Source organism: Lupinus angustifolius, chromosome LG01, assembly GCF_001865875.1.
Source record: "Lupinus angustifolius cultivar Tanjil chromosome LG01, LupAngTanjil_v1.0, whole genome shotgun sequence".
Taxonomy (NCBI): Eukaryota; Viridiplantae; Streptophyta; class Magnoliopsida; order Fabales; family Fabaceae; genus Lupinus; species Lupinus angustifolius.
The window spans coordinates 36,363,021-36,386,052 of record NC_032009.1 but is presented as its reverse complement, the minus strand read 5'-3'; the positions used below and the strand labels follow the sequence as shown (position 1 = coordinate 36,386,052).

Sequence of the window (23,032 nt, the reverse complement as noted above, 5' to 3'; positions counted from 1 at the left end):
TTGTTATGACTACTACTATTAATATATTTATAGAACATAGAAAAAAGAAAAATATGAGAAATAGCAGTAAAAGTTAGACAAAATCACAACTTCATGAAAAAATGATACATTCCATGCCAGATCCTTGTTAAGTAGTAAATCTGCACAAATATACATATAGATTAAGAACATAGTAAAAACTTATTAAAAAATTTTAAATTGGTTGTAGAATAGAGAAAAAAAAATGGAAGAGATGAGAAATACCTTAAAGTTGGAAGACATTATTTGTTCTAATGAAACAAATTTCAAGCCAAGATGAGTAGTAATAGCAACATGTTCATACTTAGTTTAAGATAGTAAAATATTGAATGACATATACAGGAAGGTGTATGTAGAATAAAAATGGGAAGAGAAACGTATATGTAGTGGAAAATTGGAAGAGATGAGAAATACCTTAAAGTTAGAAGAAATTATTTGTTCTAATGAAACAAATTTCAAGCCAAGATGAGTAGTAGTGGTGACATGTTCATACTTAGTTTAAGATAGTAAAATATTGAATGGTATATACAGGAAGTGTATCTAGAATAAAAATGGGGAGGGAAAAATGTATATAGTGAAAAAGAGAAAAGTGTATGTAGTTAGGAATGTATGTAGTTAAAAAGTTAGGAGTTTTACTTTTAGTGTGCGGAAGAAGAAAGAAAACTGTCAAATAACATTTTATGGTTTCTAAACGGCTTCAGTTTCAAAATATGAAGAAATAAAACAAAAAATAATAAAAAATTAATGTAACTGCTACGTAAATATAAAACAAAAAGTTTAAATATAGAATAAAAAATTTAACTTCTAACGTAACTACCTGGAAGTTTTTTTTAAGTTATTATGGCCTCACGGAAAAATGCTAACTTGGAAAATTAATGAATAATGGATTTAATGATAGAAAATATAAGAACGGTAATATGATACTATAAATTATACATTGGGTACACATAGGATTATATGGTTTTGGTAGAAATTACAAGATATTAAGGGTAAAATAGAAAATCACTAATTATACCATGATGAGATGGTTATATATATATATATAGTCTATTTGTTTATATTTTGATACTTTAAGTAAAAATCAACATAAGCTAATCTATTTCATTTGGGTAAGGTAAAAAAAATATTTTTTCACTAAATAAAATTATAAAAAAGGTGTAAAATTATTTGTTTATGTTATGTTTATTATGATTGTTTTTGCACTATTTTTAAAATATATATTTTTTAATATTTATCATCTTCTATATTTTTACTATAACTTTTTTAACTTTTAATACTTCCTCACAAATATCAAAAAATATTAAAACAAAATACTATCAAAACCAATACTAATAATTATAAACAACACACAAATAAATAAAGAGCATAAAATATTTCATCATACCAGAAGATAATTTCTTTCTTCCAACCACTAAAAGCATCACTTATATATTATTTTATTTCGTTTTTAGAAATATTATTATAGAAAATAATTACATAAAATACATGTCATAATTTTAATGGTTGAATATAATTTATCTCCTTATAACATGAGATACTTTATTCTCATAAATAAAAGCTATAAACTTAAATTAGACACTAGACAAAGTAAATATAGTACACAAATGATAAAAAAAATGCAAAAAAAAAGTCAATCCAAAAAACATTAGTGGTATTAATATTTGAGGGGCAAATTAGGAAGTAAAATTGGTTGGATAAAATAAATAATAAAAAAACTCACCATAAACAAAAGCTCACATATTGCTTATTTTTTCATAAAATGAAGTTGACTTTATAATGCTGGTTGATTGTCAAACATATTTATGTTGCGCTATTACTTGAAACTTATTTTTTAAAATAAACAAAAACTATAAACTTCATCTATACCAAAAAATATTTAGTATTTGACATCCTAAAAAGAAATTTTAACACTCAGAAGTGTTTTTTTTAAATACTTTATATAAATAACTGAAACAAACATTCCCTTTTCCTCCAAATTCCTCAATTCAAAGCTAGCAAAAGGAAAACATAGATGAAAGAAAATTTAGAAATACAAAATAATGTAATTGTAAACACCATATTTAGCCAATAATAAGTTAGGTTTCCTATCAGCTCGGTCGTTAGCTTCTCACATATCACGTCTGAAACCATTAACTTCCATAGAATGGAGACAAACTCATCTCCAAGGGAAAATGGAACAGCTGTGTTAGGTTTCCTCTTTGCTCAGCATTGCATAATCTCAACTCAAACTTCCCAGGTAAGCAGAGTATGCGCTTGCCAACATACTGCAAATGATTTAAGGGTCTGATACCACTGGTGGTGGAAGATGAATTCCTGGCCTTGAAGTCCATCCTTTCCGACTACGGTATTCCTCGATAGCTCGGAGTCGAAGTCTCTCTTGTGAAGCATCTTGGGTATTCTTCAATGCCTTCATTACACAAGCCAAATATTTTCTTAAAAATAAATATTGCGCGATATATTATGGGAAGCTAAGCTTTTCAAGTACCTTAGGAATGAAAGCCAACTTTGGTGGAGCTTGTACAACATCTCCAAATTTTATTTTTTCATGTCGAGGAAAGTCCAAATCATCTTCATCAGCTGTCTTTTTGTGCTTCTTTTTGGATTCCAAATACCTGAAGAATTTTTCGTGATTGAGATTACAATAAGGTAGCAGTGTTATTCTTTTTTGTGAAGAGACATTTCACAAGTTCATCTTCCAATGGAATATAGGGCATGTGAAATGTAACATACAAGTATTTATGTCATTTATGGATATTGGTATGTATTCATATAATATGGAGATAAAAAACTTTGGAATAATATCCATTTATGCTGATTTTGAATAAATGGAAAAGGAGATAAGCAAATAAAACTTGCATTCTGTCATTCTGTGGTCGCAGGTGTTTATATACGATGCAAGTACCTTTTCTTTCCCAATATGCTTAAACGTACAATAATAGTTGTGAAACATCAAACAACTAATTCAAATTTTAGGGGGAAAAGCACATACTTGAAGCAGTTAACGAAAGTGATTGTCCTAATTACAATAGCAATAGATCTGAACTCCTTAGATCAACATATCATATGATAATTCCACAATTTCAAATCTAGGCTATTTGGCAGCAAAATTATATATCCTTTTGACAAAATCCAGCATAATCCATAGTAGTTAGTATCGTAAAACAATATCAGTAATTTATAGCAGATAACAGGACGGCCGCTTCAGCTAAGGAAAAAATATCAGTAATTTATTCCCTTCATATATAAATGCACAAAAATACTAAAAAACACCAAATTAAAATGGTAAAAAAATAGAAAATTGAGGAAAAAAGTAATAGTGCTATCTCTGCCCAAGGCCTAAGCCACCCAAACCCGTTACAAAGGTCAAAATGCCCTACCATCAGTCACGTCACTGGCTCACTACCTATTTATTTCCCACCACTGCGTCTTTATTTGTAGATATATCAAAGTTGTTTCTGTTGGGTTCAACAACACATGATTGGGAGTGGATGTCACCTATGAAGCATCAATACTAATACGAGTATCGGGTACGATACATATCCGATACGTCAAATACAAATATTCTTCAAAATGCAAGATTCGGTACATTTGGATATGCATATTGAATATGTGCATAAAATCGATAAAACATAATAAAAATATATTTGTTGTTATGAAATTCCAAATAAAAAACATTTCTTATAAATCAGTAAATATAAAATGAAAATCATATTGTCACAAGAAATCACTGATTAGTGCCCGCAAATAGAAATGGTATCGATCAAGTATAATCCATGATCAATATTATGCACATGTGATAAGATGCCTTTCCTCTAACTTCTGTATGCAATATGCAATGCACATGTTTTGTCTTTTTTTTCTAACCACATCCATTTGGTAGATTGAATATTATGTTTCTCACTTCTACTTAATTGGTTGTTTGTTATGCTTCTCTCTTTTTTCCCTTTTAAAATGCTCTTGTATGGTAGTTTGAGTGTTTGAGAAGTACCACAAAATATGTTAAGAATATCATAGAATATCCAGAAAATATTAGATTTATAATTTATTTATATTTTTGAAAAAAATTGATACTCTATAGATACGTTGATAGGGTTAGACCAAAGCCTAGTATTAAAAAGGTATATAAAAGGGGAAATAAAAAGGTTTGTTTAAATTGTATCACATTTCCTACACTACCCCTGAGCAATTAAGTTAGTTAGGTTGCCTATAAATAGGAAGTTAGCATGTTGTGAACAATAGTGAGAAATTTGGGGCTGGTTTCTGATTGTGGAATCAAGAAAAGGTCGTGGGACCTCATGTACATCTCAATTCTTGTTCTTCTTGCATTCTTTCTCAATACACTACTATTTCTATATCCGGCCAAGATTGAGAACAAGTAAGGGAAGAGCTGAGAACCCGATTAGGCCTGAACGAGGCTCGAACCAAGAAAACAGAGGAGCTTCTTGCTGCGATTGAAACAAAACTGGGGGTGATGAATGAAGAAAACCCTAACGAGGGAAGAAGTGAAGCGAGTGTTGGACGTGAGGAATGGTGAGACAAAACACACAATCGTTGGCGACGATTAGAGATTCCCATTTTCATAGCAGAGGACTCATATGGGCGGATTAGCAAATTGGAGCGTTATTTCCAATTGAGGGAAGTCAGTGTTGAAGAACGCATGAAGGCAACTATGATAGCACTGGAAGGGCGAGCTTTGCGTTGGTATCATTGGTGGGAACGTTGCAACTCCTATCCAACATGGGAAAGCTTCAAGATTGCAATGGTGAGACGTTCCCAGCCCTCGATGATACAAAATCCCTTTGAATTACTACTTTCTTTGAAACAAGAAGGGAGTGTCGAAGATTATGTTGAAGAATTTGAGAAGTATGCAGGAGCCTTGAAAGAAATTAATCAAGATTTTGTTAGGGGCGTATTCCTTAATGGGTTAAAGGAGGAGGTCAGGATTGAAGTGAGGTTGTATGAGTTGTAAACTTTACCCGAGTAATCCAGAAAGCTATCCTCATTGAACAAAAGAATGTGGTAGCGACCAAGAAGTCCAATAATAGTTATACTAAGTATTTTGACTCTTACCGAACCAACACTTACAATAAGGTGATGACCTTCGAAGCCCATTCTTCTAGTAACAACAAAAGAGAGTGGGCTTCTGTGGGGAGTGTGGTTGTTGCTTCCAGAAATATTCACGAAGCTGAAAGCTCTACGAGCAAGGGAGATAATAATAGGTTAACTAGTGCAGAGATGAAGGAAAAAAGAGAAAAATGATTGTGTTTTAGATGTGATGAACTCTTCACTAGGGACCATGTGTGCAAAAACAAACAGTTGAGGATGATTCACCTTGCTGAGGAAGAAGATGATGAAAATGAGGTGAATATGGGAGAAGGATTGGAAAGTTTCAATTCTCTGCAACTATCCATGTATTCTATGACAGAGCTCACATCCACTAAGTCATTGAAGGTAGAGGGAACTTTAGGGGAGAATCCTATGATGATTCTAATAGATTGTGGAGCTTCCCATAATTTCATTTTAAGGGAATTGGTGGACAATTTACAATTGAAGGTGGAAGAAACTCATGCTTATGTTGTAGAGGTAGGAATGGACATAAGGTCAGGTGCAAGGGAAAATGTGCACAACTCGAAGTGTCTAACAACAACTGAGTGCAAAGAGAAAAAAAGACTGTTGTGGCTACACGTTTTCAGGTATTTACAAAAGGATAACATCACATGTGTTAAAAGAGGGAAAGAAGGGGAAGAGTATTGTATTGAAAGAACATAAAAAACATGGCAGTAATTAAAAGATAAGGGCAAAAGTGACTTTTCTCATTTAAAATTAGGGTTTCACATATCATCAACCTAGAGCAATTTCACATATCATCGACGAGACAGGCACGACGGCCAACCATGCCGCTATCCTCCCCTTTGTCGTGGGAGGGGGTAGACAAACTCTGCTACTTTGCTATCACGTTTGATTGACTACCTAGCCAAATAGTATAGTGTTTTAGAGGTTAGTTATGAGGGTTTTAGAATACCGGGTCGCACATCACATGGTCTCTCTGGTTGGCAACTTGCGACAAGATGAATCGCGTGATTCGCAATTCCAACGGAGAATCGGCTAATGCGCACGACTCACAATGATACAAGCAGCGGGTGCAAAAACGATGCACCATGCAATTTGGATCATTTGCTCTATAAACGTATCGAATCGGGTTACGAACCGTGGATTCATATTATTTTTACTTCAATAGTACAATCACCATAATTAGTCTACTACACAAATTCAAGCTAAATTGAAAAGCTACTTTGCCTAATCAAGATTAAGTTATGAATTGAATTCTAAAATATTAAAGGCATCATTGATGCATCAACATGAACATTTTTTGAATGAATCATTTGTATTAAGTGATTTAGAGAGATAAAAAAATCATTAAATTTAAATTTAGATAGAGACCACGTAATGCATCTCTGTAGAAGTAGAACTAAGTAAAATGGAAAATAAGTTTTATCAATTGACTTACTTTTTCTTACGCTCCTTTCTTTTTAACTGGGAGTTCGTTTTATCCACTTCCATTGCAAACCTGAGATCTTCAGCCTCCTTCCTCTTTCTTTTCTTCTTCTTCTTCTTATCATTGGCATTATCGGTATATTGTCGTGCCTTCAATTGTTCACTGCTATCCCCCTCTTTGAAATCTGCAGTACCAACTTCACCTTTGCCCTTTACAGAGATGTTAGGCACATATTATAATTCAATAAATAACCAAAGTAAATACTTTGAAAATTATTAATCATAATAAACTCTTGAATCTTGAACATCAATATAGGTACTCGTGTTAGAGTAAAATTATCCACAATTCATCCAAATATTTGTTATATAATTTACACGTAGAACCTTAAATGGCACATGTTCATAGAATTTTGAAGAAAAAATATTTCTATAAAAGTTCAAAAAATCACTTGATTTCTAAATGGTTTTAGAAGTGTTTTTTTAAAAGGTGATTTTAAAAAATGTTTAGTTGAAATAATAGTTTTTAAAATAATACTTTTCTTCAATAGATTTTTTAGTTCCAATAAAACAAAAATCAAATAGATTGGATATATATCCATCCAAATCCATGAAAAGTGAGTCATGGATAAATTGGATAAGTTGGAATCAATTGGATATGGATGGATTGGATAACTTAAAATGTAGTTTGAATGGATTTATATGGATTAATGGATGTCTTTCCATCGTCCATTAGCATCCAAATCCAAATCCATTCAAATCCAAATTCATCCATTCGTCACCCCTATGTTAGAGGTTGCACTTTTCTCATGCTTGGGGGACTTTTTTTCCATCACATACGTTGACAAAACTAGACACATCCCTTCAGTTGCACTTAAAGGCACAAAGTATAAACATAAATAGGACTAAACTTAAATATAAGACCTACCTAAACAAAACTTAAATAAATCAACATACATGATAAACAAGTGAAAACACTGAATACACAAAAGAGTGAGAATTCCAACAAAAAAAATTTATATGGTAGGCTCATATCCAATTAGCAAAGGAGCCTACAAATGCATTATGTAACTACTTCGTCTACAAGACCCCACCTGCCATTCAAATACAGTAAGCAACATTTTGAAAGAACAGAAACAAACATATTCTCTCGGAACTCAATAAAACCATGTCTTTTTTTTTTGTCAATTATTACTTATCCATTAAACTTCACAGACAACCGAATCTTCAAAAACATTTATGAATTAAAAAGGGGGCGGCCTAGTGGAGTACAAAAGAACCTTGTAGGATCTTGGAGGGTAAATCTACACAACCTTACCTTTGCAAGCAAAAGAGCTGAGACTTGCTCTCTTTACGAGGTAAGTAACTTTACCGATGCGTTGATACTCCCCTCTTAATGAATTATAAAAAACAAAAAAAATTCAACTGGCTTAAAAAAAGACTTCAAGCTTATATTTTGGTTATTCCCATCACCCCTTATCTTCACTATTCCTAAAACAATATAATTTAACGGATGAACGAATCAATAATATACCCACTTGTGAATTTTAAAAAACAACCAAAAAATGTTAAAAGAAACAGTTAAAGCTTACATTTGGGGCATGCCCATCATCCCTTTTCCTCTTTTTATCCAAATCTTTAGGCAACCCAGCTGGAAAAATTAAGACACAGTTTAGTAACAGAAAGCTACATAAGCATAAAAGGTGAGATAGAAAAGGAGAATGACCATACAATTTTGTTGTTGTTGTTTGTGCTGGGAGTGAGTGAAAGTGATGATTTGACGGAGTTTGGAAGGAAGAGCATCGACTTTAGAAGGATCAGGTGGTGGAGGGAGACCCGTGTAGCCACCATGAGCAGCCCTGTAGTTTTTCTCTCTTCTTTTCTTTCCCTTTGCCCCCATTTTTTTAACCTTCTCTGGCTTTGATAAACCCTACCACTTTTATTTCTGAATGGGGCGTTGCTGTGGCTACAAGCCTACAACCAAAAAACACAACATATTTTTGTCGTGGATATAGACTATTTGTATCACTATTTTTTTTATCATCTAGGTATTCTATCTGATTAAATTATTTTAAGAAAAAATATATAGACTAACAGTATATAATTTTTATACAATACTAATGTATTATTTATAATTCATATTTAATTATTATTTATTCTTTAAAAGTAATATAAATGAATAATTACATTTTTTTCTCTGCATAAATATTACATTCTTAATTTTTTAAATTAAATTTCATTATTTATATTTTAGTACAAATAAAAATTAATTAATTTTTGAAAAATTATATTTATGTGAATATATATTTAATATATCAAATCATTTATTTTTAGAAAACATTTTTTACCATTAGTATTGAGGATATATATGTCATTCATATAATCAATCTTTTTATCAAACCAGAGTCGGACGTCGAACAAAAAGAGGTCTCGTATTAGGTTTAACTAGTTTAAGTGGTTAAACCGTCCGATTGAACCGAGTGCTTTAAGATATAATTAATATTTTTTATCAATAAATATATAATTATACTAAAAAAAAAATTTTATATAATTAATAATTATGCATAACTACATTGAAATGATATCTCCCAATATTTTATAGCACTGGAGTAAAACAAAAGATCAAAGTAGTGTTACATTTTTTTTAATTTTAAGTAAATTGTCTGGTTTACTTCCCAAGTTATTCTGGTTTAACTAGGTTTAACACAGTCGAACCGGAATTTTTTTGATTTAAAGAAGTTCAACTCTCATATGGTTAAGACTGCATACCAGAGTTGTTTTTAAGTTCAGTCAGTGATCAAATTGGTCGAACCACCTAGCACGGTCTAGTTCTCATAATACTAAAAAATCAGTTAATTTTCTATTACTTTTTTTTCTTTCAACTTTCATTCTTTTCATTTTCTTCAATCAACCAAACAAAATATACAGGAGATAGTTCCATCAAGACTTTTAATTTCACAAAGCCAAATTCTTAAAAAGAACATTATAAGGGCTAAAAACTTATTCAGATAAAATGGAAGACTTTTAATTGGACAAAGACCAAAATCTTAAAAAAAACATTATAAGGACTAAAAAGTTATTCAGGTCTTTCTATTGTCTCAACTAAATAAATAAAATGGTGACTATTAATGCTTTGTTATAAAAAATAGAAATAATAAAAAGACTATTCTCATTTTTAATAATATAAACTATAAAGTAACACATAGTTAAAGATAATTATTGTAAATAGAACTTTTGAAAGAATACTGTTTTGTCAATTTTATTAGTTAATGTTTTTTTCTTCCAGGAGACACATTTTTATTAATGAACTAGTTGTCTATAGAATAAATGAAATTCTGATAAGTATTTTTACCATTACAGTGTTAATTTGAAAGTAGTATTTATAAAATATATGTTGACATGATGTATGAACGTAGCTAAAATAATTTATTTTAAAATAAATATGTGTAATATTATTATTATTATAATTATTGATAGGTGACAGATTAACTTTTCGGTGTATGTTAGATGCAGAAGAGAAGGTATCTTTCAATAGTTTTTCGTACACATACATAATGGGATCATTTGCATAGATAGTTTTAATAATTATGTTTCTATTTCTGTAATTAGTTTTATTACTGATAAATGTACAATTTACCGTAATAAATACGTTCTCAATAAATCCCGTTTTCCAAAATAAATACATTCTCAGTAAAAATTAATTAATTAAACAAATGAGTTTTTAAAATAAATTAATGTTTTCTATAAACTTACATTTTTTTCTCAATTTTTTTTTAATGAAACTCAAAACAAATAATTCAAGTGGAAACGGGCTTTTGAAAGCCCATACAATTTCCCCCTAAAAAAGAAATAATTAATAAAAATATTTATTTACTTTTTATTTTAGTTTTTTTGAAATTATAATTTTAAATAAATAAAAGATAGTTAAAACTATTTTTTATTAATTTTTAAGATTTATTTCGAATTGAAATAATTCAAATGAGATATTACAAATACCTCATTTAAATTTCAAATAAACAATAAATAAATAATATTTTAAAATAATTAAATAGAGAAATAGGTTTCTTTAAACCTATATCATTTTCAAAAAAATAATAAATAAAAAATAGGTCCCTAGAAACCTATACTCATTTTCAACAAAAACAATAAAAATGGTTTTTATTATTTTTTCGAAATTATGTTGTAAAGTAAATAAAGAAATATGAAATTATAAAAAATAAATAATAAGATTACATGAAATATACTTTGCATTATGCTATTTAATTATTAGTTTTTATAAAAAATAAAAATATCAAGTCAAATATGATTTGGTGGGAAGGTTTACATCCCACAAAAATGGATGATGGATTATCTAAACAAATTTTAGTTTAGTCATTTTTAAGGGATTAGTTAATTTTGATTTTTCTATAAATAGACTAGTTTATGTGGGCATTAGGGTTCAAAAAAAGAGAGAAAAAATTCTGGAGAAAAAAAATCAGAAAGTAGAAGAAAGACAAAGGCAAAATAGAGTCCTGGTCTGGTGAGGTCAAGAGCATCCAAACTAATAATTTCCTGGAGGCAGGTCGTAGGTTCTACTTTGACCCACATCCGGAACTAATAATTTTCTGGAGACAGGTCGTAGTAATACTTCTTGTCTTTATATCATCCTTAAACGGTCGCGTTACGACGCTTCTTTTCATTTATTTAATTACTAAATTAACAATAAAAAGCCAAAAAAATATAGTAATTATTTTCCAACCTCTTTGAAATGGGATGTGGTGCAGATATTAGTTTCTGTTGCTTCACCCTTTTTAAAGAGATTATTATTTTACAAATCAATCACTTTAAAACCTAGATCTACGTAGTCTTGATTTCCTAAAGCATTTAGGGATACGTAGGAGCAAGATTTAATCTTGTCAGACACAAAAATAAAAAGTAAATAGTTTGTTTTAGACAATTTAATTTTAAACAAACTGGGTATTTAAATCATACAATTAGCAAGAGTACCGTTTAATTACAGGTGGACTTTTGGGTATCAGTAAAGTAAATCACACCTAGAGAGTGTGAATAGGTATAACGGATCACTAGTTTCGTTTTTTTGATTTATGCGCAAAACAGAAAGATGTTGCAGTTAATAAATTATTATTAGTGTTAATCGAGTATGCACAGTTTGATTGATCGATCATATATAGCTTTAATTGATTATGTTATATCTTGATATTCTTGAAAACAGATTTCTTGCAATGCAAACAATGATGGTTAGCAATCTTTATTGCCCTAAATTGATTCTTGATTTTACACAGATTATTAACACTTAGCACAAATACAGAAATCAATCAAATCAAAATCAATAAAGACTGAAATGTAAAAGAGATAGGGAAAGAGAAAATGCTTAAGGGTTTTTATCCTGGTTCGTTTGTGGGTCCACTTGCAAACTACATCTAGGCCTCCTCTTCTGATCTTGGGAGATTTTTCTTTACTATTAGAAACCAATCGTTCGATATAATCACCCTTCCAATACACCTAGCAAGAACTTCCTTCCTGAACCCGATGAGCCTACTCGCTCGGTTTGACCTCATGGATGCGCCATCATTGTCGAAAGGGTTAGTGGAACCCATAGTGAATATCCTTAGGATAAACAAATAAAGCGATCAAGCTAGCACTTTCGTACTAGCTCTGATACCACTTGTTGGGTACTAGTAAGGTAAATCATATCTAGAGGGGGTGAATAGGTGTAGTGGATCGCTAGTCCCGCTTTACCGATTAATGTGCAAAACAGAAAGTTGTTGGAGTTAATCGATTATTATCAGTGTTAATCGATTATGCACAGTTTGATTAATCGATTATATTCAGCTTCAATCGATTATGTTGTATCTTGATATTATTGAAAACATATTTCATGCAATGCAAACAATGATGATTAACAATCTTTATTTCCCTAAATCGATTCTTGATTTTACACAGATTATTAATACTTAGCACAAATCATATAAATCAATAAAGACTGGAATGTAAAAGGGAGTGGGAAAGAGAAATTTCTAAAGGATTTTGATCCTGATTTGTTTGCGGGTCAACTTGCAAACTAAATCCTGGCCTACCCTTCTGATCTTGGGATATTTTTCTTCACTATTGGAAACCATTCGTTTGACACAATCACACTTATAATACACATTGCATGAACTTCCTTCTTGAACCCGATGAGCCTACTCGCTCGGTTTGACCTTACTACTCGCCTACTATGATACTACATCGTTTGCGATTCTGGCCCCAACCGAAGTTTTACTCGACCAAGGCTTCCTACTCCGTGAAGACACACAATTCTCTTTTATGATGATACTAACACATCAAGAAAACTAATCCTTATTTTTCACAATATTTTCCGAGTTATTAGTGCACACTTAATCCTTGTTTCACATTTTTCAAACCTATGTAACTTTTAATTTCAATTGTTCCTTTGCCTTTTGTTGCAATATAGGCCTCATTTCTAATTTTGACTTTGGAAATAGGAGTTTTGTCAAGCTCTTTGAAGAGCTCTCGATCATAAGTCATATGGTTTGTACAACCACTATCAATGAGCCAACTTTCTATAGAACCGTTATCGTCAAAACATGATACTGCAAACAATTGCTCTTCTTGTGGTTGATCATCGACAACCTTAGCTTCTCATTGTTGTTGTTGAAACTTGCATATTTTTTCCATGTGCCCTAATTGGCCACACTTATAACATCTTGTATCATGCCTCCACCAACATCTGTTTTGTGGATGATTAGTTTTTTTGTAGTAAGAGCAAGGTGGAAAAACTTCATTATTGCTACTTTGGTTATTGTACTTGTTGTTTGTAGAACTTGCATGTTTGTTGTTATTACTTTGTCTTTTTTCTTGTCTTTCCAACCTTTGTTATTTTGTAGTTTGGTTTGGAAAGCACTCTCCATGGATCCTTCTTGCCTCATAAGCCTTCTTTGTTCTTGTGCCTGTAATGCCTTCAACACTTCTGCCAAGGTGATGATTGACATATCCTTAAACATTTCCAGAGATGAAATTGCAGCTTCATATTTTTCAGGAAGTGTAACTAAAATCTTTTGAACTATTCTAGAATTAGAAAATTTAGTACCAAGGAGTCTTACATTCTTGCTTCAAAAAATTTCAGATCATAGGTTGTTATTATTCAGTTAAAAATGGTGGGTGAAACAGCTGGATATAGACATGCTCTTGCTTTCGACTTTCTTTGCTTCATTTCCTTCACATTTTTAATTTGTGCAACATTTGGATGTTGTGGAAGAGTTGGAATGACATAATATTATTCAATGGCATCACACAGATCATTAACATCCAAGAAAGCTTCCATTCTAACAACCAATACATGATAATTCTTTCTAGTAAACATTGGAGGTGAAAATGCAGCAGATATTACTTCTGAATTCATTTTGACAATTTTAGGCAATAGAACGTAATAGATAAAGTAATTTGGTTGTGTTTGGTTTGTGTTTAGTTTGTGTTTGGTTTGTGTTTGTTCTCACAGATCCCTCAAGATATAGCTCTAAATACGAATTTGCGGGTTATGTAGCAAATAAAAGTGCAGAGTGAAAATGTGTTATGTAGAAGGCATAATTATATTCATCAACAAGACATCTAATTTATACATCATGAAAAAGAAAACTAATGCATAAAAATAAATTCCTACATGAATAGCGTAATGAGTCACATAAGTGCTCTAATTATAGGTGAAATATTCCTAACAGCCATATTGGCTCTTTATTGCCTAATAAACATAACATATTGACTATTTATTACCTCATGAATAGAAACATAATAGCTTCTGAGTCATATTAATCAACAGACTTCAAATCAGGTATAATTTATGTATCGGTCTTGTAAGGTTGCCTCATTAGGACTGGAAAATTGATGCATGCAGGGAATATGAACAACTTTAGAATTTTGTTGTGTGTTTTGAAAAATTAGCCATGAAATTGGACGGTTCTAAGGCTTCCCCGTATTCAAACGGTGGCTGGGAAGCCACAACATTACTAGGAGTACCAGTAAGGCCCGTAGGATATTAGAATTCTTTCAGAACATTTTAAAGTGCTTAATTATATTCATATATTTTCATGTGGGTTCTTTCTAGGTTCTGTTTCGAATATTTCCCAACTATTTAAAGAGTTTATAAAGTACTTTTATGAGTCCTAAAGGTAGCAGGAGGTCGAAAACCTCACGGAGACCTCATATCGTGTTCAATGTAACTCGACAGTGGTAAGAATTGTTTTAAACCCTAATGACATTTAGCTTGTACCTAAATTTGATGAACCTAAGAACCCATTCTATAGCATATCCACACCCTAGGGCCAATTCTTGGCAATTGGGTCCATTGAGTCAATTGTGCCCATAAGATTTTTATGGTCCCTAGTTCGGATTCTAAATATATTCAATTGGCAAATTTATGTATTCTAATGTCGAAGTCTGTGTTAGGATGTCTTTAACTAAATTCAAATAGATCCATGAAATCACAATTTAATCATTTTAGCTACTATCAGGTACTCCATGTTAAGACATGTTACAACAACATAATATTAAGTTTGGTAATAGTACTAGTATGGAAAGAAATGTTTTTATACATGAGGTTAGAAGTGTTAACAAAGAAATTTGTGCATGTCTTAGCTAGACCTCTAGTACCTTTAGTGGAATACTAATTTTGTGCCCACGAACAAATGGATATCAAGGTTTAATTTGATTCTGAGTTATTAATTTGAAATCGATTGAATCATAAAGTATATTCAGTAATACTATATAATGGGTATTATTTTGATGTAATAATTGATTGGTGATGCTAGGTGATCGAGAATTAGCTATATGTTGAATGTTTCAGACAATAATTGAGTAACACATGTCATTGTGAACTTTACTTAAATTCCAAGGAATTTTCACATGGTATTGTTGAACTAGTATTTTTGTAAAATAATTAGAGAAATTGTTTATTTTATTCTTAGTATCAATTGACCATGTTTAGTTTATAAAGAATTAATCCAGGACATGAAAATGGTTTGAAATCCTTATTCTTTGAAATTATAGCATATTCACAATGAAGTGAAATTCTTAAAAAAGCTTTTGGTTACGCATAAAACCTCTATAGTTTTCTCAATAGAATCTGAAGCCATGCATATCAAGAATCAAGTGTTTCATGTCACTATACCTTTTTTTATGAAAGTTATTTTCTCACTGTACTATTGTTACCATTAAATCCTCTCAAAACTTAATTATAGTATAGTATAAGGTTTTGTTGTATCTACAAGAAATTGTTAATACAACATCATTCTTTACTTTAACCCTTTAAGTAATGAGATTTCAAGGGAGATTTGATTATTTTTAGTAATCAAGCATGCAAAAACAATATTAAAAATATGTCTTAACGAAATATGATAACAATATTGGAATTGCATTTCACTTTGTAAATTTTCAATATCTCATAGATTCAACATACAAATAATGTCTTATGCTCGACCTATCACATCAGTTCTTATTTCTTTTATAGTTCTCTTATAAAAAGGATGATCAACTCAATTTCTAACTATCAATTCCTTGAGTAATTAAGAAAACAAGTTGTATTAAGCTTAAATGTTAGGTTAACATATAAACTAAGACCTTTCCTAGAACATAAATTCATTATATGATAAAATTGATGTCATGTTCACACAATTAGTTTCCACTTAATATATGAAATCCAAAATCATGTTTTAGTTTATCACTATAAAACAAGCATGAAATAAATGATAATGTTATTGAAATCAAAGCATAGAAATAACTATTTGTATATAGAAATCAAAATAGATAAATTAAAGTTAAATAGTTACACCTAACTATCCATAGCCATGGATACTTTTAAGCTATGCGTGAAGATCCAAGAAATGGTTTCTAGGATCTACACAATCTTTTTACTCCTATTCTGATATTTTCATGGATTTGATATTATAGATGGTGTATTCAATTGTGAAGGGGAAAAGCTCCTTTTATAGGAATTTTCAGGCACAGGGCACTCAATGCTCTGTCTTCCCCCACTACTTTTCTTCTCTTGAGGGGTTGCTGAGTCTTAGGACACCCAAATCTACTCCTTCATCCTTGCATTGAGTTAAGTAGTTCGTCGTTCGTTAAGCTCCTATTTACCCTAAATCAACATTTTCCTTGACTTCTTCAACCTTAAGGCCTAGAGTGAGATTGGAAACATGCATGAAACATTTTATTAAATTAAAATTCATATTTATAAATATTCTAGTCAAAATGTGTAAATATATGTAAGATATTTCTTATCAATCACAAAGATAAGTGCTCCAAAATATGTAGAAAGTATGATAGATTTGACATTTGTCAATTCCCCCCAACTTAAAACCTCGTTTTCCCTCAAACAAAAGGTACTGAGTAACAAAAAAATAAATATATTAGGCTTCTTCAATAAGCTGGACCAATGAACAATCAAAATAAAGAACCTTTCCACTTTGCATGATTTCAAAAAATTCAATTACAATGCTATCCATCAAGATATGTGATGCCCACAATTGATATGCATAACAATGAAATGTATGCCAATTCTATGAATAGAGCAATTCACACAAGTTAATGTCTGCATCAAGTTAAGTGTTTCACTCATGTTCAACCAAGTCAAACACCCACATTCATCTTCTTCCTCTCTTCTCTCTCTTGTGCGATAGTGCTCCATTTTTTCTTCACCAAGCTCTCATGCAAGTGAGAATCCATCATCCTTAAGGTATGATGATTATGTTTATGGCATTTTTTCCAATCTATATTTTCTTCTTAGTTGATTTTATGTCTTGAATGTTCATGAGCAAGGTTAAGGTGGTGAAGTAAGTTAGTTGTGGTTTAGATTCATTATTTCTTAAGATTTTCACCTAAGGAAGTAGTCAACTAAATTAATGTATGAAGAACTTAATTTTGAACTGAAATCACTAAAATTACATCTTTAAAAGACTCTCAAAATTGTCCTAAGAATTATATTTTAAAGAGACTCATTAATCCATGCATGTTGGCTAGGTTATCAAGTATTATGTCTTTTGGTTGATTAGGAATGAAGTAAATGCTCTTAGTTTGTGATTGCATGTTGTTGAAATTTCAGTATCTGGGTCTGGTAATGACTGAAAATTCATGGTGTGAGAGTTCTCAAACCCTACACAAATTTTATCATATTGAGAAGTTAAGGTGTTGATCAAAAAGGGTAATTTTGGTGTTGTAGGATGTCTGGGAGCCCCTAGGACAAAACTTATCCATATGCATGTGCCTTGGCTTTTATCTCATTCTATTTTAGATGTGATTTGGTGTTAATCATGAAAATCTAAGGGTTTCAGAGCTTACCCATGCATTATGTAACGATCGAGTAACCAAAACATCATCAATATCACGAGTTCGATCTTTAGATCCCGGTACTCTACGATAATGCCTCTAATGGCCTAGGTATGACCTCAAATGTCATATATCTACTGCCTAAATTATGTTAATGTGGTTATACTACCTCTTAAGGAGTTATGACACATTTTTGCAAGTCCTATGATAATAGGAAGTCATTAATTTACCTTGTCCAAAGCCCTAAACTAAAGTCATCAGGGAACTCTAAAGACCTTAGAACCTTAGTATTCTTAGGCTGAAATAAATATGTTTAAGTGTTCAGCTCTGTGCATTAAGGCCTTACGAGCCAATTTTGAGCTTTTAAACCAAAACTATCTATGAAATTTTTATCATGTCTAGTTAAGATTCTAATTGTATCCAAATGAAATATTTGGATATATTGAAATGTCTAGAGCTCTTTAAGGACCATCTCTTAAGCATTTATAATAAAGTCGGAATATCGAAATTGATCGTTTAAGACGTAATCAGGTATTCAACAATCAAGCAAGCTATAGCAAAGAATGTTAGTACCAATAAAGGTAAAGATATGGAAAGAAGTGTTTTTATACATGGGCTTAGAAATAGTGCCAAATATAATTGTACATCTCTAAGCTAGGGATAAGGTGGATAAAGTCGACTATTATTTTTGTGGCCATAAGATACTTAATTATAACTAATGTGACTGATCGAGGAGATTGTGTTGGTATTGAATAAGTTTTCCTTGTCTAAATTGATTACAGAGTTTGCTGGATGATATGACTGATGGTTGCTTGAATATTCTGTCAAATGTTGAATTGTTATGCTTATACTAAATTAACTATTTCACTACGATAAGAATTGTCATTGTGCATTCTCATGGCATCATATGAATATTTCTGATGAAGTAAAAGTTGATTGATGGTGCTTCTGCAAAGAATGGAATGAATGAAAGGGAAATTGTTTTGTTAAGCTTTTCACCAGCTAAGTCATTTAAAATGCACTTGATAGTATTTTACAAGAAGGTTGGTCAAGTGTTGTTTTTGAAAAATGTGTTCGTGAATGAATTTTAAACAAATGTTTTATTTACTAAGTAAAGGAAAACGAAAGTGATTTGAGAAAATGATATTTCTGAAGTGTTTTCCAAAGAGTCAAGTTAATATAATTTGTTTTAATTTATTACAAAATGATTCTTCTGGTCAAAACCTTATTTTATTATAGTTGTCATGACTACCCTAAAAGCTACAATTTGTTCTTCTTAAAGAAACTGAAGCCATGTTTGAATCTGAGCTTCATGTCATTATGTCTATTGTTAATAACATAGTCTATGGGAAGATATAACACTGCAAATTTTGTGTTGAGAACCCACAGGTACCCTGTCTACGTGACTTGGTAAGTTACCGGATAACTAGAATTCACAATTGCTCAAGATAACAACTAAAGCAATGTATTTGTATTGATGCAATTCCTCAAAAGCATCTCCATTTTGATAAAAATTATTTTTCCACTTTACTATTGTCACTATCAAATCATTTCAAGACTAAATTGTAATACAATATAAAGTTATGTCGTATCCACGTGGAATTGGTAATACAATATAAGGTTATGTCGTATCCACGTGGATTATTATCAATTTCATCACATCAATTCCTATCTCTTTTATCATTCCTTCATTAAAAGGATTGTCAACTCACTTTCTAACTATCAAGCACTTGAGTAATTAAGAAAACAAGTTGTAGCTTAGATGTTGGTTGATAAATGAACTTATTTGATTCCTAGAACTTAGATTCATTAGATGGTAAACCGATGTTAGATTCAAACAATAAATTTCCACTTAATATTTCAAATCCAAATTTATGTTTTAGTTGATCTGAACACTCAATTTTGTCCCACATTTTATTTTCTTTTGTGTAGAATTCAGAATAGATAATTTATTAAAACTCGATAAAATAAAGCATCATTTCATGATTTGAAAAAATATTCGAGTAAATAGAAATCTGTTCCTGAGTTGATGCCAATATCCTAATCCAAATAATCATGGATAGGATGGCCCTTTGCGTGTAGGGCTCTGAAAAGGAATAAACCTCTCATATAATCATCCAAAACCATCACTATAATTACAACTTTGTTACATCTTCTATCTTTCTTCGCAAACATTATTCAACAATAGAAATAACATGGCTTATTTGGAATGATTCACATTGTGAATTAAGAAGCACTTTGGAATGGCAATTCAACAGTATGTCATATTAAAGGTCGGTAAGGTGTCGAAGTATGAAATCATCTATTATAGAAAATAAATTCCAACATAAGAATCTTTACATACAAGATGCATTATCTAGTTACTGAAGGGTACTAGTAGTTCTCATGCAAAGAAGAGTTTGCGGATTTACACAAACAATTTCCACAAAGAAAAGTTTAACAAGAGTGTATGCTTTGAAACTAATGAACATGTGGCCAGAAGGAATGAAACAAAGAAGAAACTGAAGTCCTCAAGACCAATAAAGTTGCATCTTTCAAAAGCCAAAAATCAACAAGTGAGAAATCTGAATCTGAGTCTGATTCCTCTACTAGTGATATACATATACAATCGACATAGGCCAGTAACAAATCCCATAAAATTATCACTAGAAGATTAAGCTTGAATGATGTCAGGTTCTTAGGGAAAATGCCTACTTTTAAATCAAGGAATGATTCAGTTTTGCATAAGGCTACATGCCCTTCACAATCTCATCAATTTCCTTTCCCGATCAATCGAGTGGTTCATCTCCTAAGACATCTACTTAGGTTTGGCCTGCAAAAAAAGTACAATTCAATTAGAAGAGTGTAACACATAATAAGGAGAGTAGCAAACAGAGTATGTTCAAGCTTCAGTTATTAACAAAGGATATTCACTTGCTAGCCAAAACTGAAGTTCCAGCTCCTACCTGTTTCAAGTACATTCATCAATCTAGATCCTGTGGATTGGATTCACAAAGCAGTATGATGTAAGGTGAAGCAAAGTACGTTGATACAAGTAGGGCTACCTTGGCCTTTTCTCCAAGTAAAAGAAATGCAGAAGATCAAGTAGAAATTCCATCATTGGTGTCTAACTCAGGGAGATAAAATCGTGGTGACTCTTTTAAAGTTGCCTGCTCAAAAGAAAATCAGCCATGAATCATAATCAGAATAGTTGCACATGATATGGTGCTAACATAAATTATTGTTGGTTAGATTTCTATTCAGTTATTACACATTCAGCATAAATGACAATCATTCACAAGCAGCAAAATATTACAACCAAATCAATCACGTAATAAATTCTGAGGGAAATCAGCTGGGAGTTACAAACAAAATTTCAAAAGAGAATACACAAACAGCAGAGATGACATATTCCTTTTCAGTTACACATTTTAATAAGCATAAAATGAATCGCCGTGAGTTACAAACAAGATTTCAAAAGAGGCAATTAAGGGGTGTTAACAAAGAATCATGGCTGTTACACACTCCAAAGCAACCAGCTGTGAGTTATCAATCAAGGACGACACTAAACAGATGCAATTAGAATCATTATCATTTCAATTACACAATCAAATGACAATATTGATGAGCAGTTTCAAAACGGAATAATCAGAAAGCAAAAGTCACTGTACCTTGAACCTCAACTGGCAATTCAAGAGGTTTCCATGAACCCTCAATCAGTGTAAAAGGGGCAGGCAGTACAATCAGAAAACAATTTGCATCTACTATCTATAACACACAATTACTATAGAGAACATATATTTACACAAGCATTGAGAGAGAGTAACATACTGATACACATATACACAAAAGGTGATCAGAGAATACCACACAAGCAAGGAAAAAGAGATCAACGCATACTAAAATAAAAGGCAACAATTAGAGAGCAATATACACAAAGGAGAATAGGGAATAGCCGAGACATCAACAGCTAGAGGAAAGAGATTGGCAGCTATTAGAGACAGGGACAGCAAGGTTATATACAGAGTTTGCATTAGGTAATAACTTGTCCTGTTTTATTCAGCTGCTAATCTTAAGTCCTAAATCCATATACTTATTTTATATAGGTCATATTTACTTAGTTATACAGAAATTATATATCCATGTTTGAGTAAGAATGAAAACAAAAGGTGCATCATGATAATCTTAAAGCATTTTTAGGATAATTGTAGTTTATAGATGATTCATTCGAATAAAGTTTTCATCCCGATACCCCCAAGCAACAGCACTAATATGCAATAGAGGATAAGTAATTAAAAAAGGGAAGTGATGAGGTTTCTTACCGAAACCCTTTGTCTCTGTGGATTTCGAGCAGCGACCTCCCTGTCATCACTGCGGTGTGAACACCGCCATACACCGATCATATTCGCCTCCTTCCTTCGCCTTAATGAGCATCTGTGAGAGTGAGAAGCTATAAAAAATAAAAAGGGCACAAGAAGGGATCAGGGTTCATGGTTAAGAAAATAAGAAACAAAATGGAGTAACAAAAGTGGAGAAGATGCTTACCGGTTCTTCGGGTTGCCGCGAAAATAGGTGGTTCCACCATTGAGAACCATCAGGAACCGATGCTGAGAAAGGCTTTGGAGGCGGAACGCTAGTCTCGAAGCTATATCATCACCGAGACATCATGGTCTGCTTCGCCTTGGCCATTGATAACCTTTACATACCGTCGTGGAGAAGAAAGGGTGTTTCTCTTCGTTTTTCTTAATCCGCTACGAACACGAGTGATTTTATGCTAAAGTTGACTATCGCCACTTCCTCTAGCATGATCCATAACCCTTTGGTCGCCGGAGGAAATAGAACCCGTCCCCACTCAATGGGAAGAAAAGGAGAGAATGAGAGGATGAGGTTATAGGGATTTCAATTCCATCTCAAGTAACTAGTAACTTACCCATGCCTTAGTAGGACAGTTAACTTTTTTGGCATATTTTCAAAAACATATATCTATCAATTAAAGCATGTAAGAATATATGCCTTAATAAGTTGATATATATTTGAAACAAAGATATAATGATATATATAAAAAGTGTAGTATCAAGTACATTGAAAATAGACCAAAAGTAAAGCAAAAAAGGAAAGTTTTGATAATTGGTAATATATGATGATGTACAACTTATGTACACCAAAGTAAACAAAAACTATAGTAAAAGTTGATTGAAATGACATGTGTAGTTTGATCATATGA

At 31.7% G+C, this 23,032-nt stretch overlaps 1 protein-coding gene and 2 long non-coding RNA genes across 4 annotated transcripts; 1 reads left to right on the top strand and 2 right to left on the bottom strand.

The window, feature by feature from the left end:
• On the bottom strand, positions 1,939–8,479 carry LOC109325240. Of its 2 annotated transcripts, XM_019557472.1 has the most exons (6): positions 8,242–8,479; positions 8,103–8,161; positions 6,527–6,723; positions 2,504–2,630; positions 2,270–2,425; positions 1,939–2,235 (listed from the first exon to the last, which is right to left on the bottom strand). In XM_019557472.1, exons 1-5 carry the CDS (start codon positions 8,408–8,410, stop codon positions 2,294–2,296), a joined length of 684 nt encoding a protein of 227 aa, XP_019413017.1. In that variant the 5' UTR covers positions 8,411–8,479; the 3' UTR covers positions 1,939–2,235; positions 2,270–2,293. The 2 variants fall into 2 exon arrangements, with proteins under 2 accessions (XP_019413017.1, XP_019413007.1); XM_019557462.1 differs by having other exon boundaries at positions 1,939–2,425.
• On the top strand, positions 4,138–21,732 carry LOC109325250. The gene is made up of 4 exons (XR_002105111.1): positions 4,138–5,651; positions 18,155–18,158; positions 19,291–19,294; positions 21,720–21,732. It is a non-coding gene; the product is annotated as an uncharacterized LOC109325250 (long non-coding RNA).
• On the bottom strand, positions 20,106–22,709 carry LOC109325248. The gene is made up of 4 exons (XR_002105110.1): positions 22,354–22,709; positions 22,131–22,258; positions 20,775–20,978; positions 20,106–20,641 (listed from the first exon to the last, which is right to left on the bottom strand). It is a non-coding gene; the product is annotated as an uncharacterized LOC109325248 (long non-coding RNA).